This window comes from Rana temporaria, chromosome 8 (genome assembly GCF_905171775.1).
Source record: "Rana temporaria chromosome 8, aRanTem1.1, whole genome shotgun sequence".
NCBI classification, from domain to species: Eukaryota; Metazoa; Chordata; class Amphibia; order Anura; family Ranidae; genus Rana; species Rana temporaria.
In genome coordinates this window covers 148,507,197-148,523,277 of record NC_053496.1, presented here as the reverse complement: position 1 = coordinate 148,523,277, position 16,081 = coordinate 148,507,197, and the positions used below count along the sequence as shown (strand labels likewise).

The 16,081-nt window shown below is 46.9% G+C and overlaps 1 protein-coding gene across 1 annotated transcript; it reads left to right on the top strand.

Annotated features, from left to right (window-relative positions):
* Positions 1-4,924: 4,924 nt before the first annotated feature.
* LOC120910450 (lamina-associated polypeptide 2, isoforms alpha/zeta-like) lies at positions 4,925-7,393 on the top strand. Its single transcript, XM_040322207.1, has 2 exons — positions 4,925-5,609; positions 5,845-7,393. The coding sequence occupies exon 2, from the start codon at positions 5,891-5,893 to the stop codon at positions 7,391-7,393; it is 1,503 nt and encodes a 500-aa protein (XP_040178141.1). The 5' UTR covers positions 4,925-5,609; positions 5,845-5,890.
* The last annotated feature ends 8,688 nt before the right edge of the window (positions 7,394-16,081 follow it).

Here is a 16,081-nt window from a genome sequence, read left to right as displayed (position 1 = left end):
GCACGCTCGGGCCTACACACGACCGAACATGTCTGCTGAAACTGGTCCGCGGACCAGTTTCAGCAGACATGTTCGGTCGTCTGTACGGCCCATAACAGAATTACGAATGCAATAAAATCTACAAAAGTACATTTTTACAATCAAAGGAAATTAGACACGAAAATACGAATGATCATAAAGCAACGAAGATATATTTCTTACGAAAATACGAATGCGGCATGATGGAAAATATAATGTAAATACGAATAGCAAAACAACGAAAATTAAACCAACGTAAAAACAGAATAAAATCATTTTAAAAATACGAACGCGGCAGAATACAAAAAATAACGAAAATACTAATCTCGATTCAACGAAAAATAAACTAACAGAAAAACTAACAGAAAAAAACGGAAACGGAAAAAAAAGTGTTACGAAAATACTAAAGAGTACGAATACGATAACTAACGTTTTACGAAATTACGACTCGTTACGAATCACGATAAACGAACAGAAACGAAAGAGAAATAAACGGAAAATTTTGCTGTGCACATGTCTAGATTTCACGCCAGGGCTCGACAACAAACAGCTCTGGAGTTTTGTAGGACAGGGCATAACTAGATGTATGCACTTTGCTACCCTACAGGAATGGAAGTCTACACAAGAACTATCTATCCCCTCACTGCCCCCTTTGAGGCCCTGGTCAGCATTTCAACTGGCACACTATTTAAAGTCTATACCGGACGCGGAATCGTATGTTAGGACAACTTTTGAACGCCTTTGTGCGGAGGGAAAATATGTACCACATCTGTTGTCATTCTTGTATAAATTGATTATTCAGCCTCCAGAGGGGCACATCCCTCCGTACATACGACGCTGGGAGGAGGACCTCCAAATCTCTCTCACAAGCGCACAAAAGGATTATACTGTATCACTGACACCTAAATCTTCAATAGCAAGCCGCTTTCAAGAACAGGGCTACAAGCTGCTAGTTAGGTGGTATAGGGTCTCAGGCTTAACCAGCCTAGCGGTATTCCCAAGTGTGGCTCGGGGTCGAATTTCAGTGCCATTATTGGTATCCCCGAGCCACACTCGAGATTGCCTCGCTAGATCCTGGAAGAGGTTACTTACTTTGTCCCCGGGATCCCGCAATGTATTTCCGCAGTGCACGGCGGCTGGATCTTCCGCCGATGCACTGTGTGTTCTCCTGATTCCCTTCCCTGCGAGCATTGCGACGCAGGGGGGAGGAACCGGCGATAAATTCAAAAAGTATAAAGCACAAACACACTGATACAATGTAATCCTATTGGATTACAATAAAAAATAAAATAAAGTGACCTTAGATTGCCCCCCAGTGCTTTCTCCAGTGCCCTTGTCTGCAGTTTTACTGTACTTTGTGTCTGTAAACTGCACAGCGACCATGGCATCAAAAAACTCCAACTCAAAATCGCTATATGACCTGCTGGAAAACAGTGACAGCGATACAAAATCGAAGTTGAGTGACAGCGACTCATGGGGAAGTTCTTCATCAGATGCAAAAAGCAATTTTAGCGACAATCCTGCGACTCTGAACAAGCGATGTGCAGACTTGATGCTCGATTGATTGTGGTACAGAGCACGTAGCGCCCCCAAGATTTCCATTTACAGGAGCACCTGGGATCAAAGTGGATGTTGAGGATGACAACCCCTTGGCATACCTCGAACTCTTTTTGACTGATGAAGTTATTGCCAAAATTGTTATGGAGACGAATCGCTACCAGGAGCAACAAGCTGCTACCCATCAGCGCTTTTCAAGGAGCAGAAAATGGGAACCGGTAACCAGAACGGACATCTGGAAGTTTCTTGGCCTTATTATTTTACAGGGAGTGGTGGGGAAACCCCTGCAGAAATGGTAGTGGACAACCAACAAATTACTGGCCACTCATTTTTTTGGCACAGTTATGTCGGAATACAAATTTTCGCTCATAATGAAATATTTGCACTTTGCAAATAATGAAGATTTTAATAAGAGTTCTCATCCAGCTCCAAAAACTAATTTTGAATAATTTCCAGCAGACCTATGTTCCAGAAGTATTGACGAAAGTCTTATGGCCTACAAAGGTAGACTTAGCTGGATACAGTTTATCGCATTAAAGCGAGCTCGATTTGGCATAAAGGCATTTATGCTGTGTGAATCTAGCTCTGGGTACATCTGGAGTTAAGTCCTGTACACCGGGAAGGGACCAAATTCAGAGATCGATTCAACAGTTTTGGAATAGCAACCGCTTCGGTTCTTTCTTTGATTGAGCCATTGCTGAAAAAAATATTATAAAAAAATCTTCAGGCATCTTCTGGAACAGTGCCTGTGGAATGCATTCATTCTTCTGAAAAAAAAGTGACAGGCCTATGGTTCATGCAGACTTTGTGTGGAAGGTTGCCGAACTCATATTTATAAAAGCACCAGACGCCAACGGCTGTAAACAGATCTGGATGTCGGGCTGCTGGCGTTGTGAACCCGGAACGACTGACTGCTCGTCACTTTGTGGACCACATTCCACCAGCTGAAAAAAAGACAGTACCCACAAGGATGTGTGTGGTTTGCTGCTCCAAGCGTGATGACATCGGAAGGAAAATCCGAAAAGAAACCCGTTTCTATTGTCCCGACTGTGACGTTGGACTTTGTGCTGTACTTTGTTTTAAAATTTTCCATACCCAAGACGTTTACTGAAGCAATATGACTACTAATATTGCACCCTTGTTTAAACCAAAAACAAATTCAGTGTTTTTGATTATATTATTTGCTAAAATGTATTGAATAAAAAGTATTATTATTATTAAATTATTAAATAGAAAAATGGGTGTTTACTGCGCTGTACCTCAAAAAATAAATAAAATATATGATGCTGCAACTTTCAAGTGAGAAACACACACCAGAATAACAAAGAAAATATATAAAGCTGCGCAAGAAATAAAAAATGTGATGGTGTACTGTATATACAAAAATTAGTTGAAATATAAGTGGAGAAAACTGTCTCCTGTCTCCTCCACAGAACCTCAGTGAATATTCGCACACACCTGTAAAATACCTTGTGCTCACTATACACTCTTAAAATATATATGTGATTAAGATTGTGGGCAAATTTGTAACACGGGCAAATTGCTTGTGTTACAAATTGTATCGCCTAATTGTCAGGCCCCCATACACACCATAGAATCCATCCGCAGATAAATCCCAGCAAATGGGTTTCAGCGGATAGATCCTATGGTGTGTACACGCCAGCGGATCTTTATCCGCGGATATATCTCCCCTGGGATGGATTCCAGCAGATCGGATATTCGCTGACATGCAGAACAAATCCATCTGCTGGAATCCATCCCAACGGATGGATCCGCTGGTCTGTACAGACTCACCGAATCCATCCGTCCGAAGGGATCCCCCGCATGCGTCGCAATGATTCAACGCATGCGTGGAATTCCTTATATGACAGCGTCGCGCACGTCGCCGCGTCATAATCGTGGCAACGGCGCGACACGTCATCGCCAGAGGATTTCGGCGCGGATTTTAATGCGATGGTGAGTACACTCCATCGCATTAAAATCTGCTGAAATCCTCGAGAGGATTTATCCGCGGAAACGGTCCGCTGGACCGTATCCGCGGATAAATACTCCCGTGTGTATGGGGCCTAAGTGCAATTTTAATCTTTTAATAAAAACATTTTGTATGGGTTAAACTATGGAAGTGTTTTCTTGTTCCACATGGGCCATCTGAATACCTGCTGAGGTGGATGTGAGAGCTGAATATCAGTGATAATCCTTCCCGCTGAGATGCAAAGACCCAGGGCTGGGAAACAAGCCATAAAGAATGTGTGATCTCCCTTAATCAGGAAATCATACAGTCTGGTAGGCGGCTAGTACCTGGTGGTGGAGCATTCCTTTACTCATTCACTCTTTCCTGGGTGTTATTCATCTGTCACCGTGGACTTTATTTATATGAAATTTACATCTTGGGAGATCCCCTTATGTTTGGAACTTTAACTTTGCTGTGGACATTTCAATGTGTTTATACCATTTAGGGGCAATTTGCCCACAATCTTAATCACATATATATTTTAAGAGTGTATAGTGAGCACAAGGTATTATACAGGTGTGTGCGAATATTCACTGAGGTTCTGTGGAGGAGACAGGAGACAGTTTTCTCCACTTATATTTCAACTAATTTTTGTATATACACCATCACATTTTTTATTTCTGGAGCAGCTTTATATATTTTCTTTCCGTATTAAATTATTGTTTGTTATTATTTATTATATTATAATTTCAGATTTTTTTTTAAAACTTTATCATACCCGAGATGTCTACTAGACTCTGGTTTGGACAGATTTAGGTGAGTTATTCCTAAGAAATACAGGTCTACAATGTAAAATGCCAAATTTCCATGCAAAATAATGGTACCGCTTTTAGCACCTTAAATCTGAAAGAATGATACCGCCAGGGAGGTTAATAAAATCTATCCACAAACCTCAAACTTATGTTGGCATTGTAAGAAAGCGCCAGGGACACTGTTACATATCTTTTGGTCATGCCCATTGTAACGGAATGTCCCACACTCTGCTTGAGTGCTTCCATCATATACCGCTTCCTATCAGTCTGTATATAGATATCAGATATTCCAGCTGCTCACAAGCACACAATGAGACAAGACTTGTTTGTGTCCTGAAGATGGAGGGCCAGATTCACAGAAGAAATACGCCGGAGTATCTACTGATACTCCGGCGTATTTTCAAATTCGCCGCGTCGTATCTTTAGTTTGAATCCTCAAACCAAGATACGACGGCTTTTGGCTTCGATCCGACAGGCGTACGGCTTCGTACGCCTTCGGATCGTAGGTGTAATACTTCGGCGCCCGCTGGGTGGAGTTCGCGCCGTTTTCCGCGTCGGGTATGCTAATTAGCTTTTTCCTGACAGACTCCATGGCAGACTACGTGTGGGTTAACCCCGCCTCCTCTCCTACTATAGGACCCCCTACCCATAAATTTGAGCTCACCTCCATGGACGGTGTTCCTTTTTTGTCCTCCTCACAGGGACCACACTTCACGTCTTCTCTGTGCATGTCGTTCGGATTGGTACCAGCTGTGCGGTGCACCCAGGGCCCAGCTATGAGCGGGCGAGCGGTTTTGGGCGATAAGGAGTACCCCTATGGTGGAAGGGAGGTAGCCCAGGGTACCAGGAGGAACGTTTTGGTCGGCTGGCAAGGTCTGAAGTTTTCATCTCTTTTGTCACATGGCAGACAAGTTTTTATATGTCCGTTTTTTTGTCCCTTGTCTTGTCTGTGCCTGCCTGTTTATTATTGTTATTTCCCCCAGGCTTCTCTGGCGTCCTGTGGAGCGCTTCTGCGCTCCAGGACGCCATTGTACTTGTACCAGGGTGGGCGGATTGCCGTACGTCTGCGCATGCGCGAAGCCGCGGTGAAACCGAGGCTTGGTTTTCGCGCATGCGCAGTACGTCCGGTCTCTTCGGTGCAGGCGCGCATCTGAGGACCGGCCGTGACGTCATTCCGGCGGGGAATTTAAACCGCCGAGGTGCCCTAGACAGGTGGGATAACCTGTGGGCAAGTCGGCAGCATCCCGGAGCCTCAACGTCCTTAGGGCAAGGTAAGCCCTATGCCATATGACACCTGCTGGTCCTCCTTCTTAAAGGAGACCTTTAAAAAAAATATATATATATATTTTTGCTGCCACTTAGTATATGGTGGTTGCGTATGTGTGTGTATATATATATATGTATGTATGCATGTGTGTGTATACATATGTATATATGTATATATATATATATATATATATAAATTTAAAGGGACGGTACATTTAAAAACATTTTTGTTTGTTTTAGCCTAAGTGTCTGATATCATCGGATTATCTTGGTTCGTTGTGTCATCATGGAATCATCTTCACCGCCGTGTGGCCAGCCCTCCCGCACAAGGTATGTGGTCACCTTCCCCCCCCCCCTTTTCTGTCTATACTATGTGTATTACAGCCCGGCTAGATCTGTTCATCGGTTACAAGATAGGGACCTTGCCAGGCCGCAGCACCGTCATTCATCATCCAGGACCAGACGTGACTCTCCGTCTGGATCCCACCATCACAGGGGTCGCTCACATTCCTCCTCAAGTCACCGCTACCACCACCGCGATAGTCGCTCTGACCATAGAGCATGCTGGGGATGTAAAACCAGAATCCCGGAGGGGAAATCGCTATGCGATCCATGTTATGCTCGAGCGGTCGGTGAGAAAGAGACGGAAAAACAAAATCTAGAGTCTCTTGTTAAACGTGTGGTGCAACAATCCATGAAAGATTTAGACACCCCCCACACGAGGAGCCAGTCCACCAGCTTTTCTGGCTCCCTGGCTGACGTGGCCCAGGAGGATCCCGGTCAATTCCAGCCTCATGATGCCTCCCATGACTCCTCGTATAGCGAGACGGAGGGAGATGATTACTCGGTGGGTTTTGACTACGCTTTAGTCTCCCCATTAATTAAAGCGGTCAAGGAGACCCTAAAACTGGAGGATACTGCTGCTCCCCCAGAGAAACAGAGGAAACTGTTCAAACAACTGGGAAAAGAACGTTCCAATTTTCCACTTTCCTCCGAACTGAAAGATATGTTTGAGGAAGAATGGAGCAAAGGGGATAAAAGAGTTTCAATGTCAAATAAAACTTCAAAACTTTATCCTTTCAAAGCTGAGGATATTAAACACCTGGAAAATGCTCCCCTTGTGGATGCAGCAGTAATGCGCCTGGCGAAACATGTCACTCTTCCGCTAGAAGATTCAGTATCCTTTAAGGATGGCCTGGAGCGCAAAAAAGATCAAGATCTTAAAAGGATCTATAACAACTGCAAACCAGCCTTGGCATTGGCAGTCACGTCCAAAGCTATGGAAGCCTGGATTGAAAATGTGGACTCAGTTCTGAAAGGAGTGTCAGAAGATCTAGCTCAAGGATCGGCAGTTCAAGAGCTTAAAATGGCAGTTGCCTTTTTGGGGGAGGCATCGATTGACCTTGTTCGCCTGATGGCCAGAACAATGTTGTCGTCAGTCACGGCCAAGCGGGCTTTGTGGTTGCGCCCCTGGCTTGCTGATCCAGCCTCTAAACAGGCATGGTGTAAAATTCCATTTGAAGGGGCATCATTGTTCGGTAACAAATTGGATAATGCCATTTCTAAGGCCACAGGTGGGAAGTCGGGGTTCCTCCCCCAGGACAGGCGTCCATTTAACCAAAGACGACCTCGACGTAGGCGCAGTACAGAGCGCTCGAGGGAAGCACGCTCCTATAGACCAGGCCAAAATTTCAGGAGAAACTGGAACTGGAATCGAGGACAATCTTCCTTTCAGAAGTCCGCCAACAAGCAAACATCTGGTGGGCGCGAGCCAACAAAATCTTTTTGAGATCGGGCCCGCCCAGGCGGGTCGGGTAGGGGCTCGCTTACATCAGTTCCGGCACGTCTGGGTGGCCTCGATCTCGGATTACTGGACCATCAAAACGGTCTCCACAGGCCACACTTGGTCCTTCATCAGAATTCCTCCTCACAGACCAATGTCCACGACACTATCAAGGTCGGAAGAAAAACGACAAGTTCTATTGTCTTACATAGATTCGTTGAAAAATCAAGGAGCAGTAGTGCCCGTTCCAAAGGAAGAGGAATTCCAGGGAGTATACTCTCCTCTTTTTCTGGTTCAAAAAAAGAACGGCTCTTGGCGCCCGGTGATAGACCTTACGTTCCTCAACAAGTTCATAAGGCACGAAAAGTTCAAAATGGAGTCACTTTCGACCATCCAGAAGATAGTCCAACCAGGCGACTGGTTAATCTCCATAGATTTAAAGGACGCTTACTTCCATGTTCCAGTGGCGGGAAATTTCCACAAGTTCCTTCGGTTCCAGGTAGGTCAAGAGCACCTACAGTTTGTGTGCCTTCCGTTTGGTCTGACGACCTCTCCAAGAGTTTTTTCCAAAGTCCTGTTGGCAGTAGTGTCCCTTATCAGAACGAAAGGGGTGCGACTGTACCACTACCTGGACGACCTGCTAGTTCTATCTCAAGACAAGCAATTACTTCTAGTCCACAAGGAACAAGTAATCTCCACACTTTTGGAATTCGGATGGCTCCTAAACCGAGAGAAGAGCCAATTAGAACCAACCCAGTGCCTAATTTTCCTCGGAGCTCAGTTCGACACCATAGAGAATACGATCTCTCTTCCAGAGGAAAAGATTCCGGTCATTCGGGAAAGAATCTCCCTAGCCCTAGATTCTTCACACCTGAGAGCTTCGCAGTGTCTGAAGATAATCGGCACAATGGTGGCCACAGCCCCTATAGTCAAATGGGCAATGTGGAGGCTTCGTCCCTTCCAAGCGGGCTTCCTTCAACAATGGAAGTCGGAAGACATGAATCAATGGATTCGGATTACTCTATTGATGAAGAACAGTCTTCTTTGGTGGCTCCAACGCAAAAACCTACGGACATGCCACTCACTTGTCCCCATCCAATGGGTGCCTGTCACTTCAGATGCCAGCAATGCGGGCTGGGGGGCCCATTGTGGTCAAGAACTGGCGCAAGGGAAATGGGATGCTCGGCTCCACATTCCAGGGTCAAATGTTCTAGAGCTTTGTGCGGCATGGTGTGCCCTTCAGTCGTTCTCTCATCTCCTGAAAGGGAAATCCGTTTTACTCAAGATGGACAACACCACGGCTGTGGCGTATGTGAAGAGACAAGGGGGCACTCGGAGTTCCGCTCTTCTCCAAGAGGTCGAGCCCATCTTGACCTGGGCTCAAAAGAACTTGCTCAATCTGTCAGCGGTCTTTATTCCAGGAGAGCAGAACACTCAAGCGGACTTTTTTGTCTCGCAACAGCCTAGACAACAACGAGTGGTCACTGCACCCACAGACCTTCAAGTGGATCCTGTCATTGGGGATCGATCTCGAGGTGGATCTGTTTGCATCTCCCTGCAACCACAAACTCAACAAGTATTACACTCGAGTCCGTTGCAGTCAGGCCTTTCGGAATAGATGCCTTAACGAGCCAGTGGAACTTCAGCAGGGCATATGCCTTTCCTCCGCCCCCGATCATCCTGAAATTCCTTCAGAGACTTCAATTAGAGACGATCGAAGTGGTGACAATAGCACCCTACTGGCCGAGCAGGCCGTGGTTTCCCCTCCTGATCCAGATGAGCGTCAGGGACCCATTGCCTCTCCCTCTCAGACCGGACCTTCTTTCTCAGGGGGCGACCCTGCACCCCTGTCCAGCGATACTGCGACTGATGGTCTGGTTCTTGAAAGGGAGAGGCTAGAGTCTCTTGGGTGTGCTTCAAGAGTTATTTCCACCCTCATGAGTTCCAGAAAGCCTAACACCGACAGAGTCTATAGTAGAATTTGGACTAAGTTCGTTAACTTCTCTACTTCTGCAGGAAGATCATGCAGAGATCCTGGGGTCCAAGACGTCCTCAGTTTTCTCCAGTCTGGCCTGGACCTTACGTTATCCGTTAGTTCTCTCAGGGTGCAAGTTTCAGCTTTGTCAGCATTCTCAGGAACATCATGGGCAACTCACCCACTGATATGACAGTTCTTTCGAGGGGCGTCAAGACTCAGGCCCCAGAGGAAACCTAGATTCCCCAAATGGGATCTTCCACTCGTCCTTGATGCATTGTCAACTCTCAACAACAAAGATCTTTGAGTTAAGGACTTGTCAATCAAACTGGCCTTCCTAGTGGCCATCACTTTGGCTAAAAGGGTATCAGAGATAAGCTTTTTGGGGTGTCAAGAACCCTTTCTGACTTTTTTTCCAGACCGGGTGGTCCTTATTCCCATGCTTGGGTCCAAGCCAAAAGTTACCTCCGTGTTTCACGAAAACCAGGAGATAGTGCTTCCTACTTTCAAGTCTCCAGAATCCACGGAAGTACATCCTTTGGATGTGGGTGAAACTCTGAGAGAATACTTAAGAGTCACTTCATCTTTCAGATGGATGTTCCAATCATCTGTTCTTGCTACTTTCTGGCAGTAATAGAGGAAAACGTGCTTCTTCAAGAACAGTAGCGGCCTGGATTGTTCAAGCTATTCAACAAGCTTACAGGGCGAAGGGCTTGGCTCCTTCAGAGGCGGTGACAGCTCATTCCACCAGAGGCATGGCGACCTCATGGGCAGCGGCTCGACATGTGGCTCCTGATGTGATATGCAAGGCAGCCTCGTGGTCTTCGATCAACACTTTCATGTCTCACTATTGTGTAGAGCCTGCTTCCCTTTCTTCTGTTAATTTTGGTCTAAGAATCCTGTCAGTTGACCGGAGAAATTAAAATATTTTTGTTCAGCATACCCTCCCGTGTGGATTGGCTAGTTATTTCCCACACGTAGTCTGCCATGGAGTCTGTCAGGAAAACGGAAAATTTATTACCAAATACTTACCGTAATTTTCCTTTCCTGATAGACTCCATGGCAGACGGAGTTCCCACCCATGAGCTATAATATGAGATTGGACTAAGAGTCGGCTAGTTACGGAACACCGTCCATGGAGGTGAGCTCAAATTTATGGGTAGGGGGTCCTATAGTAGGAGAGGAGGCGGGGTTAACCCACACGTAGTCTGCCATGGAGTCTATCAGGAAAGGAAAATTACGGTAAGTATTTGGTAATAAATTTTCCGTTTTACGGCGATTCACGAAGGTACGCGCGGCCGTCGCATTCTCTTACGTCGTCGCTAGTCGGCTTTTCCCGGCGTATAGTTAAAGCTGCTATTTCTTGGCCTATCTTTAGACTTGCCATGTTAAAGTATGGCTGTCGTTCCTGCGTCAAATTTTAATTTATTTTTTTATTTTTGCGTAAGTCGTCCGTGAATAGGAAAGGACGTAACTCACGTCGACGTTCAAAAAATCACGTTGGTGTGACGTCATTTCGCGCAAAGCACGGCGGGACATTTCAAAACGAAGCATGCGCAGTAAGTTCGGCGCGGGAACGCGCCTAATTTAAATGATCCACGCCCCATATGAATTAGGCGGGCTTGCGCGGGAGGAATTTATGCTCTGCCGCCGCAACTTTACAGGCAAGTGCTTTGTGAATCAAGCACTTGCCCGTAAAACTTGCGGCGGTGTAATGTAAATGCGATATGTTAAGCCGCCGCTTTTGTACCTGAATCTGGCCCGGAGTGTTTAATAGAACCAAGAATGCAACCTTATATACATTTTAAAGAGGATCTAACCAGAACATAAATTAACATGAGCTAATTAACTAATCATTTACCCAGACTAGGCGACTCAGATATGACCTTTCAGAGTAGACGTCACGTCTCCGCTCACCTGCTATACAATACACATTATCATAAGTGTAAACACAGGACATCTTCACACAGTAGCAGGACCAATTAGCACAGAGAACAGACAGATGGCTGGAGGCGATGGCATTAGCATCTAACAGTATGTGTCCCAATAGTATGAATGAGTCACTCTTACAATTAACCCGTTGAGTTCAGAATCAACTAACAGTAAATAGTTCTTTACAGATATCCTGGAATATACTGTGGATAATAATTACATAATAATCCCATCTCAGGTAGTCCAAGATATCATTCCTCAGTCATCCTATGCCCCTAGTGGACATAGGATGATTTTAGACATAAGAGGGTCCGAGTCTGTCACACCCATTAATTACACTTTTTTGAAAGGAAGTGGGGAATTGGATTAAACAATTGACATCAGTTGATCTTGGCTCTGACCCCTTGGGATATCTCCTACATTTAAATGTGATACCACTCCATAAAAAACCTCTTTGGCAGCCTACATGCTGAATGCTGCCCGGACATGGATTCCAGACCTATGGAAGTCTACAACCATACCATCTCTGAAACATTGGTTTTCCAGAATAGCTGAAATTAGGATAATGGAAAACATGACAGCCTTATTTTATGGTAGAGATGGGAAATGTATGGAAACCTGGCAGCCAAAGATGACCTTTACTTGTACACCTCAATATGATTGCTTTTTTGCTTAGCTTTCAATAATTTTGAGTGCGGTAGGGCCTGGTTGGGGGGGTTGACCATGTAAGCCTTTGAGTAAGATAGTTTTTTTTCTATCTCTCGTGACCCCGAGGGGTTGGGACCGGTAGAGAGTTTTTCTTGTGTTTTTTGTTTTAATCAAGAGATGGGAAGGTAAAATTAAGGAAGAATTTAGGCAGAAATAGGAAAGGAATGTAACTTAGGTTAACAATAGTGGTAATATGCTTAACTAGGCACATCTTTTATTTCTTTTGTTGTTTGGGTTTATATTCCCAAGCCTATGAAGTGTTATTTTGATACACTGTGGGGCTGATTTACCAAGCCTTTACTCCATGACTCATGGAGTAAAAGCAGGAGTAGCAGCCGTTTGGCCATTTACTAAAGAAATACGCTGCTAGTGCAGTGTATTTCCCTAGTTACTAATGTGCTCCGTGCGCCCAGGAGAGGGTGCATTGTGCACCAGTACAGACCTGGCGCACGGCACATTAAACTATAAATTGCGGGGGTTTGGGCGGGAGTTTATTAAGGGGGGAGGTGGGGGGATGCAGGGGAAGTGAAGTGACATGTGTTTTGAAGTGTTTGGCGGGCCGAATTGAAAGGGAAAGTGTTTTTTGAAAACAGATCCCCGTACGCTTGCACAGTGCGCCTGAACCTCGGGAGGTTCATTTGCATACTGGGCATGCGCAGAGAGAAAAGTCAGGGATTCCCGTGCGCCCTGTCAGTACGCCGTGAAAATCTTGGTAAATACCAAGCGGCGTACCCGTGAATGCGCTGCGTGACGCGGCGCACGGGAATCTCCGAGCTGTTTTCAGCCCTGAAGGGGAACTCGGCGCCAAATTTCAAACTTGAAATCGGCGCGGGTCCCCCTTCAGGGCTACATTAGGCTCTTAGGCTTGGTCCGGAACGTGAGGGGTTAAACCCGCGCCGATTCGGCGCGGGGGTCCCCCCCAGATCCAAACCAAGCCCTCATCCCAAGCATGCAGTCTGGCCCGGACAGGAATGGGGGAGGGGACGAGCGAGCGGCCCCCCCCCTCCTGAGCCGTACCAGACCGCATGCCCTCAACATGGGGGAGTGTGTGCTGTGGGGGAGGGGGGCACTGCCCCCCCACCCCAAAGCACTCTTGCCCCCATGTCGATAGGGACAAGAGCCTCTTCCCGACAACCCTTGCCGTTGGTTGTCGGGGTATGCGGGCGGGGCTAATCGGAATCTGCGAGCTCCCTTTAATAAGGGGGCCCCCAGATGCCGGACCCCCACCCTATGTGAATGAGTATGGGGTACATCGTACCTCTACCCATTCACATGGGGGAAATGTAAAGTAAAAAAAAAACACCACACAGAATAAAATATTTTATTAATCTGCTCCGGAGCCCCCCCTTTCTTCTTTAGCTCTCTTAGAAGGGGGGGTTTCTTCTCTCCCGATCTTCCGCCGGGACCCTGGGCTTCGGTGATTTCTGCCGGGGGAGGGCGCCATCCCTCGGTCCTCTCCGGAGCCTTCCGCCGGATGCCCCCACCCCATTAAAGCTCTTTTTCATTAGGGAGGGGCATCCGGACTTCGGGGTCTTCTGCCGGGGGATGGCGCCTATCCCCCGGTCTTTCCGGTGCCTTCCGCCAGGGTTCCGGTCTTCTGCCGGGGGTGCGCCAACTCCCCGGTCTTTTCTCTTCTGTCTTCTCTGCTCCCTCTTCTGCCTGGCTCCCCCGCGGAGCCAGGGCTTTCTTCCGTCTTCTTTCTTCTCTCTTCCTTCTTCTGCCTGTCTCCTCCGGGAGCACAGGGCTTGTCTCCGCTGTCTTCTCCCTTCTCTTCCATTGGATGTTGACACGACGAGGTCCGGCGCTGGAATGCCGTCTGAGCAGTGGGCATGGACTTATATAGGGCAATGCCACCATGTGACCTCAACCCATGTGACATCACATTCCCATCATGCCCAGGGAATGTGATGTCACATGGGTTGAGGTCACATGGTGGCATTACCCTATATAAGTCCATGCCCGCCGCTGACACGGCATGTCAGCGCGGAACCTCGTCGTGTCAACATCCAATGGAAGAGAAGGGAGAGGACAGCGCAGACAAGCCCTGTGCTCCCGGAGGAGACAGGCAGAAGAAGGAAGAGAGAAGAAAGAAGACGGAAGAAAGCCCTGGCTCCGCGGGGGAGCCAGGCAGAAGAGGGAGCAGAGAAAAGACCTGGGAGTTGGCGCACCCCCGGCAGAAGACCAGGAAGACCGGAACCCTGGCGGAAGGCACCGGAAAGACCGGGGGATAGGCGCCATCCCCCGGCAGAAGACCCCGAAGTCCGGATGCCCCTCCCTAATGAAAAAGAGCTTAAATGGGGTGGGGGCATCCGGCGGAAGGCTCCGGAGAGGACCGAGGGATGGCGCCCTCCCCCGGCAGAAATCACCGAAGCCCAGGGTCCCGGCGGAAGATCGGGAGAGAAGAAACCCCCCCTTCTAAGAGAGCTAAAGAAGAAAGGGGGGGCTCCGGAGCAGATTAATAAAATATTTTATTCTGTGTGGTGTGTTTTTTTTACTTTACATTTCCCCCATGTGAATGGGTAGAGGTACGATGTACCCCATACTCATTCACATAGGGTGGGGGGCCGGAATCTGGGGACCCCTTTATTAAAGGGGTCTCTCAGATTCTGATAAGCTCTCCGCCCGCATACCCCGACAACCAACGGCCAGGGTTGTCGGGAAGAGGCTCTTGTCCCTATCGACATGGGGGCAAGAGTGCTTTGGGGTGGGGGGGCAGTGCCCCCCTCCCCCACAGCACACACTCCCCCATGTTGAGGGCATGTGGTCTGGTATGGCTCAGGTGGAGGGGGGCGCTCGCTCGTCCCCACCCCCATTCCTGTCTGACCAGACTGCGTGCCTGGGATAAGGGCTTGGTTTGGATCTTGGGGGGGGGGGGCACGCTATTTTTTTGGGCCCCGGTTTAACCCCTTATGTTCCAGACCAAGCCTAAGAGCCTGGTATGCACCTGGAGGGAACCCACCTTATTTTTTTTGGGGGGGTCTGGAGTTCCCCTTCATGAACAGCGATCTGTCATTTACACATGTCAGTCCCATCCCCCCCCCCTACAGTTAGAACACACCCAGGGAACATATTTAACCCCTCCCTCGCACCTAGTGTTAACCCCTTCCCTGCCAGTGGCATTTTTTGAGTAAGCAATGCATTTTTTACAGCACTGATCGCTGAAAAATGCCAATGGTTCCAAAAAAGTGTTCGATGTGTCCGCCATAATGTCGCAGTACCGATAAAAATCGCTGATCGCCCCAATAACTAGTTAAAACAACAAAAAAAAAAAATTTGTAGACGCTATACCTTTTGCAAAAACCAAACACTAAACGCTATTTGCGATTTTTTGGAACCAAAAAGATGTAGAATACGTATCGGCCTAAACTGAGGGGTTTTTTAGTTTTTTGAATATATATTTTTGGGGATATTTATTATAGCAAAAAGTAAAAAGAATTTTTACATATGTGGGCGGGACTTACGCAAGTCCCGCCCACATATATAAACATCGTTCAAACCACACATGTGAGGTATTGACGCGTGCGTTAGAGCGAGAGCAATACTTTTACCACTAGACTTTCTTTGTAACTATAAACTGGTAACCTGGAAAAAAAAGAAAAAGGTCCCCTATGGGGATATTCACGGAATTCATTTTGGCCCCATTGCAGGAGTGTTTCCAATAGTAAAGCGTGACATGTAAGGTATCTATTTACTCAGTGTAACATCATCTTTCACATTATCCCCAAAAATTGGGCTCACTTTTGTGTTTTGTTAATTTTTAACCACTTGAGCCCGGACCATATTTCTGGTCAATGACCGGGCAAGTTTTTGTGATTCGGCGCGGCGTCGCTTTAACTGACAATTGCGCAGTCGTGCGACGTGGCTCCCAAACTAAATTGGCAACCTTTTTTTTCACACAAATAGATTATTAAATGTGCGTGTTTACTTCTGTCTTTAACACCTCCCCTTCAGGCTGGAAAGCATCAGATCAGGGGAAACAAAAAAAAAAAGCTCTCATTCCATTGCAGCTTGGTTCCTACATGTGTGATGAACTGAGCATGCTCAAACACTTAGAAAAAAAATATCCTTTCTTTTTAAAA

Coding starts and splice junctions, on each gene's coding strand:
- LOC120910450 (XM_040322207.1), top strand. CDS start 5,891: ATGGAATCATCTTCACCGCCGTGTGGCCAGCCCTCCCGCACAAGGTAT.